The sequence below is a fragment of the Vicugna pacos genome, chromosome 2 (genome assembly GCF_048564905.1).
Source record: "Vicugna pacos chromosome 2, VicPac4, whole genome shotgun sequence".
Taxonomy (NCBI): domain Eukaryota; kingdom Metazoa; phylum Chordata; class Mammalia; order Artiodactyla; family Camelidae; genus Vicugna; species Vicugna pacos.
The window spans coordinates 110,746,282-110,758,723 of record NC_132988.1 but is presented as its reverse complement, the minus strand read 5'-3'; the positions used below and the strand labels follow the sequence as shown (position 1 = coordinate 110,758,723).

The window sequence follows — 12,442 nt, the reverse complement described above, 5'->3', positions numbered from 1 at the left end:
CAACTCAAAATGGCTTAAAGACTTAAACATAAGACAAGACACTATCAACCTCTTAGAAGAAAACATAGGCAAAACATTCTCTGACATAAATCTTAGCAATGTTCTCCTGGGGCCGTCTACCCAGGCAATAGAAATAAAGGCAAAAATAAACAAATGAACCTAATTAAGCTTACAAGCTTTCGCTCAGCAAAGGAAACCACAAGCAAAACAAAAAGACAACCCATGGAATGGGAGAAAATATTTGCAAAAGATGAGACTGACAGGGGCTTAATTTCTCAAATATATAAACAGTTCATACAACTCAATAAGGAAAAATAAGCAACCCAACTCAAAAAAGGGCAGAAGACCTAAACAAACAATTCTCCAATAAAAACATACAAATAGCCAACAGACACATGAAACAATGCCCAATATCACTAATTACCAGAGAAATGCAAATCAATACTACAATGAGGTATCACCTCACACCAGTCAGAATGGCCATCATTTAAAAGTCCACAAATGACAAATGCTGGAGAAGCTGTGGAGAAAACGGAACCCTCCTACACTGCTGGTGGGAATACAGTTTGGTGCAGCCGCTGTGGAAAACAGCGTGGAGATTCCTCAAAAGACTAGGAATAGACTTACCATTTGATCCAGCAATCCCACTCCTGGGCATATATCCAGAGGGGAATTTAATTTGAAGAGATAAATGCACCCTAATGTTCAAAGAAGCACTATTTACAATAGCCAAGACATGGAAACAACGTAAATGTCCATTGACAGATGACTGGATAAAGAAGTTGTGGTATATTTTTACAATGGAATACTGCTCAGCCATAAACAATAATAATATAATGCCATTTGCAGCAACATGGATGGACCTGGAGATTGTCACTCTAAGTGAAGTGAGCCAGAAAGAAACTACCATAGAGTATCACTTTTTTGTGGAATCTGAAAAAAAAATACTAGTGAACTTATTTACAAAACAGAAATAGACTCACAGACATAGAAAACAAACTTATGGTTATGGGCTGGGGTGGGGAAGGGCGTGGGAAGGGATAAATTGGGAGTTCGAGATTTGTAGATACTAGCTAATATATATATAAAATAGATAAACAACAAGTTCATACTGTATAGTGCAGGGAACTATATTCAATATCTTGTAATAACTTATGGTGAAAAAGAATATGAAACTGAATACATGTATGTATGTGTATGACTGAAGCATTATACTGTACACCAGAAATTAACACAACATTGTAAACTGACTATACTTCAAATATATATACATGTATATACACACACACAAAAGAAGATCGGTCCAAGATCTCAGCAGAGAGTTAGCAACCAAGTCTAGGATAGATTCCAAAGTCCCATATTCCTACGTGGGGTCAGCTGAGGACACACAGTGTGGAACTTCTATCTGCCTACGGAGAGGCATCTTCAGATGGTTAAACTAAACCTCTTCCGGTCTCTGACAGACGGAATGCCCAGCAGTGTGGGGCAGCCTTCTGAATTTCCATGGAAAGAACAGCCCCGCAGACCCCCACTTTCCCGGGCCTTGCTGCCCACCCCACTGTGCCAGCAGCCCTGCAGAGGGCCTGATTCCAGATACAGAGCCTGGAGGTTTAGGAGAACAGAGCCTCAGCCACCCAGGCTGGGAGCACTCCCCTGTTGACCTATCCTCCTGGGAAGACTCTGGTTTTCCCCTGAGCAGGGACTAGAGGGCTATTTAGTGGAGAACCACCTGGCTCAGGGCCGCCAAAATAGTGGGCATGTTGGGGTCAGCTGGTGGCGAGCAAAGTTGATGATGGCTCTTGCCACCCCTAGATTTGGATCTGGAGTACCTAAACTGGATGGAGAAAGACACTTTTCCCTCCACCCAGGAAGGGAACCCTGCCATCTTCACGTTGAATTCTTTCCAAGGCTCCTGGCCCAGTAGCCTGGCCAGACAGTTGCTCTAAGACCTAGCTCCCAACCAACTCTCTATCCCACTTCTCCTGGCTTCTCCGGCTTCTCCCTTCATGTCCCTGCATCACCAGACTGCTTGGAATTCCATCCCCTAACCTGTGCCCCTTCTTCTCCCTCTGATGGAAGTGTCCTTCCGCCCCCTTCTTGATTCATTCTTTCATACTCAACTCAGGCATCACCTCCTCCATGAAGCCTTCTCTGACTGATTCTTCTGTCTCGTACTCCCATAATTCCATCTGGAAATGTCTATCATGGTGTTTACCATTTTGTATATAATGTCCTCTCTTTGTGGGTCTGGCCCTCATAAGAGAGAGTTTCTTGATAACAGGTGTCATGAGTGCTGTCTGTGAATTTTCAGCATTTAGAGCTGCGCCCGGCACATCACAATGAAGCCATGACTTGGAAACCTTTGTCTGAATCATTCTTCACTCACAGAAGAGAAAGTCTGGCCAAAGCATGTCAGCATTTCAACATATGCAAACTTGATTATACTCAGAGGATGGTGAATACAAAACAAATTCACAAATCTGCACTTAAGGGTAAAGAAATGATAACATAAACAGTGATGGGGTGGAGCACTGGAGAAGCGAGCTGCTATATCATGACAGTGAAGGACGCCAGCAACTCAGAGGCAAAGAGAAGGGGGATGTGGCCACTAGCTTTGTGTTGATTCCGGAGGACAATGGTTGCTTTATGAAGGAAACCATATCCTTCACTTACAACATGATGACTGCAAATCCACACTAAGAACCGGTGTGATATCTGTTACCTTGTTAGACCAAAGACGGAGGCTATAAGTATCACGTGGGCACAGAGTTTTGCCTAACACTTCATTTTTTTAAATAAGAATTGACTTTCTATCCAAACCAGAAAATCTGTTACATGTTACGCAGAGTCCCCAAGAAACCTTAGAAATAAAATGTCTGTGTTACAGCTTAGAGGTGAATTTCTTCAGGGAACTCTCTCTGGAGGGCACATTGAGCCTCCTAGGGGGTGATCAGTGCCTCGATAGAGAGGCAGAGGCCATGAACTCAACAGCAGCACATTAGAAACTTGAGATGGCCAGCACAGACACAGCGCCAAAGCATTTTATGAGAGAAGCATTGCTAGCCTTCGAGTGATTTCTTCCAAGAGTCATTCAAACACAGAGAAGAAGCTCAACCTTGACAAAGACTAGGTTTGATGGTTTGTTAATTAAACCCAATCATCCGTTGAACACACACACACACGTGGTACAGGACATATATATCATGCTCTATTTTCTCATTTTAATTCCTTGGCTGAAGATGCATATAAACCTCTAAAATACTTTTCAAACTCAGCAGGAAATATAATCAACCTGTTGGTCTTACCCTGAGGTAGTTGAGGGTGAAATTTGTTAGCCCCATCCTGGTGATGTTTTTGGAAAGCTGATCCAGGACCTGAGGATCTTGTGCCTAAATAGGAAAAAAAAATTATACATTTTATCCCTGCAAGATGGTACCAAGAGAGTCTTCAAGTGTGCTACAGCTGCAAAGACATGCAATCTTCACATTGTCGATTTTTCTCGGAGGGGTAGGTTGCTGGAGATAATTTAATTTACATTTCAGAGACACTTGCAATATAAAGCTCAAGGACATTTTTGGATCAGTGGCGCAAGACTCATTGCCAAGGAGAACCAAACTGAGTCAGATGCGCTTTCAGTGCTGGGGAGAAACGATTTTACTTCCTTGATGAGAGGCCCTGTGTCTTCAGGAGGAGGGTCATTTAGCCCGGCCAGGGCACCTCCAGGACCGTGGAGTCCCCAAGTAAGGCGGGGCCTCTGGATTTGGCAGAACCCTGCTTTAGGCCTGTCTTTTGTTTCCTGTTGTGATGGTGTTGTATTAACAGCTTGGAGTCGAGGGCTATATTTGAAAATGTTGCAATTGTCATGAAATATACATGCAGGTGTTTATGAATTCTAACTCTCCTCCCTATAAGCTGAGGCTCGAAATAAATGTCCTCAACATTTCATCCTGCAGGACTATAAGGGTAAGCACCATATTTTCCAAAATATCAGCCACATTAAAAAAAAAAAAAGATGTAATGTTTAATGTTTGGGCATCCCAAATATTCTGTTTGACCAGGAAAAAAAAGAAAATTCTTTCTGGGTTCCACTTTATGGCGATCTCTTGGTTGATGATCTTTTTTTCACTTGTCTTTCCTTCTTCCTTAATTGGTATAATTCCCTAAACAGAGGGAGTCTTCAGTAAACATCCCTTTGTCTCCACGTCTGCATCCACGAGACTATGTAGGTTACACCAACACTTTCATTTATTCTTTCTCGTACATAATTTTCCTCACAGTGTTACAACCAGTTGCCTTTGCGTATATACAATTAAAAAAACACAAAATGTAGGAGAAAACAGAGCTTATCACTTTTTATGTCAATTTCTGGAAAGGGGGTCCTTTGTGGACATGGAGCTGGTGTTAACTGAACCCTTAGCAGGTTCCAGGAAGAGCTGGTTCTATAGAGACGCAGTAGTAATTGTGGCCGACCTCAAGGAGCTTACACTGTAGTCGGAAGACAGGATAATCATAAGTGCACGGAAGGATGTTTTTGCTGCTGTTGCTGCCGCGGGGGCTGAGAGCCAGTGGCCAGTACTTGCAGAGGTCCTGCTGTGTGCCAGGCGCTATCCTAAGTGCTTACGTACATTAACTCTTAATCCTCAAACCAGCCCTCTGAGGCAGGCTCTGTTACTGTCCTCATTTTATGGATGAGGGACTGATAGCACAAGATGTCATGTCACTCGCCCAAGACCACAGAGGAACAAGGATTCAAACCCATGCAGCCTCATTCCAGGGCCCAGGCTCCCACCCTCTACTCTCGGCTGCCTCTCGGTCTGTTTTGAGACTAATCAGAGTGGCCACCTGAGACTGCTCCACAGAGAGTGGAGGATGTGAACTGGGCTTTGAAAAGTGCGAAGGACTTGGGGCGTGGAAAGGCAGAAAGAATGGAGTGGGAGGGTGTGGGTGCCACAGCAGAAACACAAGGCCATTGGAGAGGGTAGGGATTGGATTAACCAGTTGGGAGGAGGGTGTTGAGGACAAAAGCCTGGGAAGACAGCCTGGGGCTGGACAGTGGGGAGACAGACAGCTTCCCAGCCTGTGTTTTGGAGTCAGAACCAGTTGAACTGAAATCTTGATTTATCACTTTTGGGCTGAAAAACATTGGGCAACTTACTAAACCTCTCTGAGCCTCCGTTTCCTCACTTTTAAGACAGGAATCATAATAAGTCACCTCTTTGAGTTTCTGTTGGTATTAACGATCACGTGCACAAAATGCGTAGTACACGGCCTGGCGTTGCGAACACCCAGTAAACGCGCGCTGCTGGGACTGCGCTCTCTTTGTGTCGCACAGGGTCTTAAAAATCAGGCTCATTAAGTCTGATTTTGCTCCAAAGCATTTTTGTAGAAACTGTGGCATCGTGCATTCTGGAAGAGGGATTTATTTAGGTCGATACCTTTTAACTCCTTCTTAAGGGACTGATCTGACGAGTTCCTATCAAGTCTTACCTTTAAAACATCTCTCTAGATTGGCATCAACTCCACCTTTGCACTCAGCTGGGGCTCAGTAAATTCGATGTGATTTATGGCCAAATGAAGCCAAGAGGACCCCAGATATTCCATTTCTTTCCAATGCAGTAGTTAGGAAAGGAACGGGCAGAGATCTGAGGTCCATGTGCCCCACGTCTTGTCAGATGGTTCTAATCAAAACTGGGAACTGTTTTTTTTACTTCTTGTTTTATTTTTTTCCCCCACTTATACCTAACAGCTTTATTAGCCCAGGCAGAGCAGTACTTGATAATGACTGAATGGAATTTAAGAAAAGTACAAACTGTTTATTGAGGTAACCTCAATTTGGAGTTTAAAATAATAAAGTATTAAAAAAAAAAAGTCTCACAATGCACCAAACTCAGAAACAAAGGAGACAAGAAAGGGCATGTGGATGCAAACAATTGAGGGAAAGACTCAAAATTTAGAGTTAATTACCTAAAATGTAAAGACTGCAGGAGTTCTTTCACAGCCAGGGAACAGGGTTTGTTCTTTTTGAGTAAAATGAGGGGCTAAAAGGAAAAAAAGTGAAATAGAAATTGTTACTTACATGCATGGCTAGAATGCTTCTTGGGACTAACTCTCTGTATTGTCTAATGGTAAAGTGCCAGGTTTTTATTCTCATGAGATCATCAAAGGTGAACTCCAAGATCAGTCTGCCTTCTGTACACACCTGGAAGTGACGAAAAACAGGCTCAGTTGTTACGGACTTTGTGATCGCCACATTTTTATAACTCACGTGTCAGCCACTCAGCGTGGTCTCCCTGACCACCCAGGGGTGGCGCTGGAGCTCAACAAAGGCGTGACACAAATGATGTATTCACGGAGAACCGAGACAGGTATGAGCTCCGGATCTGGGTTGAGAGCAGGTCGAAAGACAGCACAGCTGCTCACCAGCCGTGAGCTGTTGTAACTTGACTAGTTACTTCTGACACTTCATGAGCCTGTTTCTTGTAAATATGAGACAAAACCTATCTCACAGTGATGCTGTGTCTAAAACTCCTGGCACAGTGTGTCCCCCACAAAATTGGTACCCTTTCACCTCCTTTTTTCTCCACTTTCATCACCCTTCTACCATAGGAGTTAGAGCTCTGTTCTAATCTTGGTGATCCTACTCTGGGCGAAGGTATCTAGTGAAAGTATTCCTGTTTAAGTATGCGTTACTACAAGGTTGCCGAATCAGAGGAAAATTTCATTTCCAAAGAGAAATGCCAGGGGGCAATGCTTAACCCAAGGGCACACGTATCAGTTACTGACATGTAGAAAATAGAGGCAAGTGCAGAGTATATCCCTTGAATCCCATCTTATCAGCAATGAGAAATCCTGCTTGCATAAAGGGTCAGGTCTTGGGGAACCCAGGTAATTCTTTCTAAGAAAAATATGTATTATTAATGGAACATAGCAGAGTTTCTGAGGCTCAGAAACTCCTTGATAGAGTGATGAGTGACAGGGTAGCATTTTAAAAATTATTTTAATTCAGGTATAGTCAGGTACAATGTGTCAACTTCTATGTACAGCACAATGTCCCAATCATGCATACACATACATGTATTTGTTTTTATATTGTTTTCCATTAAAAGTTATTACAAGATATTGAATATATTTCCCTGTGCTAAACAGAAGAAATTTTTTAATATCTATTTTTATATACAGTAGCTAACATTTACAATCCTCAGACTCCCAAATTTATCCCTTCCCACCTAGTTTCCCCCAGTAACCATAAGATTGTTCACTAAGTCTGTGAGTCTGTTTCTGTTTTGCAGATGAGTTCATTAGTGTCCTCTTTTTTTTTTTAGATTCCACATATGGGTGATATCATATGGTATTTTCTTTTCTCTTTCTGGCTTACTTCACTTAGAATGACAATATTTAGGCCCATCCATGTTGCTGCAAATGGCACTATTTTATTCTTTTTCATGGCTGAGTAGTATTCCATTATATAAATAACAGGGTAGCATTTTTATCTCCTTTCAAAAGTCAGAGGAGTTTTGGCATGTAGTTCCTGTTTTATTTACCTTTGTTTTCACTGTTCATGACTTTGAAAGAAAATGCTGCGCAATCTCACACTATTCATCCTATCTCAACTCTAAGATAGGAAGTGGTGGCAGCATATTGGTCCAGTTTAAATAATTACAGTTCATTATTCAGTCCAGGTCTGCCTCAAAGAAGCAGTATGGAATAGTGGATGGGGGCTTTGGTATCAGAAGGTACTAGATTCGAATCCTGATTCTACTTTCCACTAATTTTGGAACTTTGGGAAAAATCAAATAAATTCCCTAAGTTTCAATTTCCATGTCTGTAAAATGAGGATAATAATATCCTTAGGTAGGGTTGTTGGGAAAGTGTATTAAATGAAATTGTGAATGTAGATTGCCTAGTATCATACCTGGCACATAGTGAAATGACAGTAAATGATGGCTCTAAAGATAAGAGACATGGAACCAGAGAAAAGAGATCTCCCAACCAGTGGTTGTCGTGATGGCCCAACGGAGACCTAGGATTTATGAACAGTGTTTCAGGGGCTCTGCTGGGAAGAAGAGCCTAGCCGCCACCTGAATGCTGAGATTTCCACTCACTTTCTAGATTCAACTGGAACATCTTCAGTTTTATCTGTTTTAAATATTGAACTTCTGATCAAGCTTTTTTGGAGAAGGATTTCTTAGACTAAAAAAAAAATACAAAACTTTGGAAATGATGGAACTATACATTAAAAAAATAACAATCAACTGAATAGGGAATATTTCTAAAACTATAATTCATAAAGATAATTCACAATTTATATCACCCTTTTATGAAATATTACTAATCACTTCCCTCTTTGGAAATTTAATACAGAAAGTCCCCATTTATTGAGTTCCAACTATGTACTAGGCTGTGGGTTAGGGACTTTCTATTCTCTCTAGTTTAAGGTAATATTTTCTTTAAATAAGTCCGTGCAGGAGAATTAGTAACGTGTTGATAGTGCACTGCTTAAGAAAGATGCTAATAACGTCTACCATTTTCATTTTATCCAAAGTCTCAAAAACACTGTAAGATAATTATTGATAATCTGGGTGAAGACCTCTAACTCAGATCCAATCAGCAGAACTGTGGGTAATTTCAGGCATTTGGGCTGCTTGCCCCGAAACTCTTCAGTTGAGTGGTCTTCAGGGCCTTGTTTCTGGCATCTTCGCCATGAGAGTTGAGTGTAATGAGATGGGGGAAGACTTCAGTGTCCCCACGCCACTCCTCTTGAATCCCATCCGCATCAGCATCCTAATTAATTTACCAAAGTTTTCAAAAGAGTTGCATGGAGATTAAGCCACACAGTTCCCACTGGGGTGTTGACACGGCAGAAGCCGCCTGCAGTGAAGGCTTACACAGAAGGGAGGTGACTACAGCCAGCCAGGGACAGAGAAATGTCTTGACAATACAGGACAGGGATATTTGGATGCTATAATCCTGTTCTTTTAAAGAGAGGGGATTCTTGGCTGTTTAAACAAATACCAGCCCAGTTAAATGTCAAGCTTTTAAAAATTATCTAATCTATTTGTTTTGTGTTTATGAACCACAAACCCAAGGCAGATAGAGGTTCTGGTCTACTTTGATTGGAATAGAATTTCATAATGGGAAGGCACGGAGGTAGGTCTTCTGATGAATTACTCCACTGGAGCATCTCTAAGGTCAAGTCAAATTGTGTTCTTTGTTTACTGTGACATAGCCAACCCGCTGAGGTCCTTCTTACAGTCAAACTGCTACAGGTCTACAAAAGGGAACATTGCAACAGCCTTGGGCTCCTCCTTTCTCAGTCCAAACCTAGGGATCAGCTTTATCCAGGGCGGATCATGTGTGAGAGAGGAATCCTGAGAACTGAATCTCAGTTGGCTGTGTTGAGAGTTTTCTTTAAGGAAAACTAAATGACTGACTTCCTTGAATGAAAGGATGGAGGAGAATTTGGTCACTGCTGATCTTCCCCAATTAATGATACCTACAGCCCGCTCACAAGCCCTACGAAGCCTCTCCATTCCCTGCCCCTATCATGGAGGTTAAAGGAAACTGAAAGCTTTGTGATTTATTTCATATGCGACAATTAGCAAGTGGAATAGAGGCACTTAAGAAAAAACATATACATTCCTTGTTTGGAAATGGTGGAAAAAAACAAAACAAAACCAGGCATAGCTTATGAAGGGGAATTAATGTTTTCTCTTTTCAGAAAAATTCTGTGCATTCCTCTTAATCAATACAATTAATGTAGCTTTTATCTAAAGTTGGCCTTAAAAAAAAAAAAAGCTGCCTTTCAGTTGAAATCCAAAATCAAAAGGGTCCCCAATTAAGAAAACATTTTCTGTTGTGCTGAATTCATGTTACCGTACTGTGAGCTCTGACATTTTGTTTCTGTGGTAACCAAAATCAGCTGATTAGTTGGCATGGCAACAGAAAAGATGTAATCCCAGCAGACACACTCTAATCAATGCCCCCAGCACAGATGGTCTCCGGAGGATCAACACGAAAGAGGCTGGCAGGCATTCAGCGGATCACGTGCTAGCTTGAGACTAGGCCAGGAACAAGAGAACTAAAAAAGAACATTTCTCAAACTAACCGGTAGCTTTTTAACCCTTTTCTCTCTTTGACTAACTGGAAAGCAATATTGACCATGTCTGTCATTGTGTAATAAAATGATTCTCATGTAGCTTTTATGAAATAAAATGTGCTTTTTAGGTGGGAGTGTTTATTTAATTTTTTTGGTCTGTATGCTTGGAACAGCAGGCATGGACTAGTGCTTTTAGATGAACAGTTACATAAAGCTCATTGTATTTTACTTGGAGATGCTGCATGTATAAATGAATATGCAAATACATATATGTACATTTATTAGAGAATATAATCACTGGTATTATAATAATTTGGTTAGAGTCAAGATAAGAGCATAAACGTATAAATCCTGGAGTATAACGTGGTCTACAACCTCAGGTAAGAATGATGAACTGAGTGACAAAGGCATGAATGAGGATTCGTATTAGAAAACTGGTTGGCATTTCCTTGGTACTTTTCTGCAGTAGCAAATAATTCTCATTAAGTAATTGAGATCAAGAGAAAAAACATAATCCTGTGTTTACAGGAGTGATAAGGGTGTCCAGTCATGGCCATATTTATTGTCCCAGTTTGTGAGAAATCCCCAAATAACCCAACAGGTACCCCAGAGAGGGGTCCTTTCAGTATCTGCCAGTATTCACACCTTCAAATACAATTCAAGGGTCTTTGATTCTGAAAACCTCAGTGATCGCTCCTTGATTATTGAGCCCTGTTTCCAATTTGAATCTAAATTAAATACAGAAAAGAAAGATTTCATAATGTATGTTTTCACACTCTAATTACATATTTATCCATAATCTGTAAAGTTCCCAGAATCAGGAAATTGCAAAATGTTCACCATGGTCCTGAAGAATATTAAGTATTATGTTGATTAGGGCTGTGGCTGATTTTGGATTTACCAGTTGACCAGGTTTTCTGAAAAGCAACCCAGAAACACTGGGTCAAATGCTATTTGGGGAATTAGAGTCTGTTGATATTCTAAATCAGAACAATGTGGTACTACCTACACATAATGTGCTAAGTAATGCCCTGTACTCACAGCACGATCCCCTTTAAAAATAAAGCATCAGCTTCCAAATTATTTTTTTTGGTGATACTGAAAGATCATGAGCCCACTGGTTTGTACATAAAAGCCATTTTTTTTATTACACAAAGATGAGCTATTCTTAATTAATATAAGAACAAAAGAAAAACTGGATTCTTTGGGTAGTATAATGATGGCCAAGGAGCAAAAAGAAAAAAAAAGAGGAATGCTTTGGAATTTTCTAAAAATAAATGTGCATAATTAGCATCTGGACTAAGTCCACATAGCTAAGCTACATTTCCCAGAAAGTGATCTCTTTCTTTCATCACAGTATGAAATTATTCATGACAAGAGTTGGCAAACGTGTCGCCATGAGTAGTCAGAGGCTCGAGTCCCAGAGAACTGAGTTCAGGGGGGTGACCAGATCTTTGTGGCAAGTGCCATCTTAATTTGAATTTTAAAAAGCACTTTACAAATTCATCAGAAGAATGGGATTCTTTTTGATTTAAAACTAGTCCGGAACATACAATACTATATCTTCAGAGCAACTGATTATGCTTAGGTATGAAAAAGTTTTGGTCTGAGAAAAAAAGAAATTGGGGAAATATATGAAAAGGCTACCACTACTACGTGCATTTTTATTTTTAGTGGCTACAGGCTTTGGAAGGAGCTCCTTCATTATGGCAAAGTTTTATTAATTATCATGGATTTCTTTTTTTCCCAATCTCAATAAGGAATTGGTGTGTTTTTCTTGAATTACCTAAGAGGAGCCCTAAGCCTACACAAACAATAATAAAGCAACAGAAAAAGGCTTTCTTTGCAATGCTTGGGCTTTGGAAGGCTAGAAATGACTGTCTACCCACAAGGTGATATAAATGTTTTGTATCTTCCATAACAAGTGAGCCCACGGACAGAGTAAACTGTCATCCAGGTGATCATTCCTTTCCACAGAGCAAAGCTCTCTTCCCAGCATGGACTTCTGCAGGCAGTGGGGATCTTCCTGGTCCCTGATTGACAGCTTTCCTCTCTGCTCAACTGCTAAAAAGGAGGAAAGGGAAAAACCCATCTCCTGTTCCACGTTTAAAATGTCTATTGACAAAATCAAGATGCTATCAAATCAATGGCATTTGATGATTTGCTTTTGCATTTTGTAACCATTTCCTTTTCCTTTTTTTTTTTTTTAACACTGTCATGGGCACCCAAAGGATTAAACTGCACCAAGAAGATCAAAGAATACTTTAAATAATGAACAATTTATATTTGTTCTTTCAGCCAAATTGTGCATAAGTAACAAACCCATCTTCAGTTTTATAATTTGGG

At 40.6% G+C, this 12,442-nt stretch overlaps 1 protein-coding gene across 17 annotated transcripts in view; it reads right to left on the bottom strand.

Annotated features, from left to right (window-relative positions):
• The window catches only part of LDB2 (LIM domain binding 2), a 377,068-nt gene that overhangs the window by 60,462 nt on the left and 304,164 nt on the right, over positions 1-12,442 (bottom strand). For all 17 annotated transcript variants that reach the window (XM_072945901.1, XM_072945921.1, XM_072945916.1 and 14 more), the window contains 2 exons: positions 6,077-6,199; positions 3,306-3,389 (listed from right to left, as the gene is read on the bottom strand). In XM_072945901.1, coding sequence (XP_072802002.1) covers positions 3,306-3,389; positions 6,077-6,199 — 207 coding nt within the window. The remainder of the gene's footprint in view (positions 1-3,305; positions 3,390-6,076; positions 6,200-12,442) is intronic.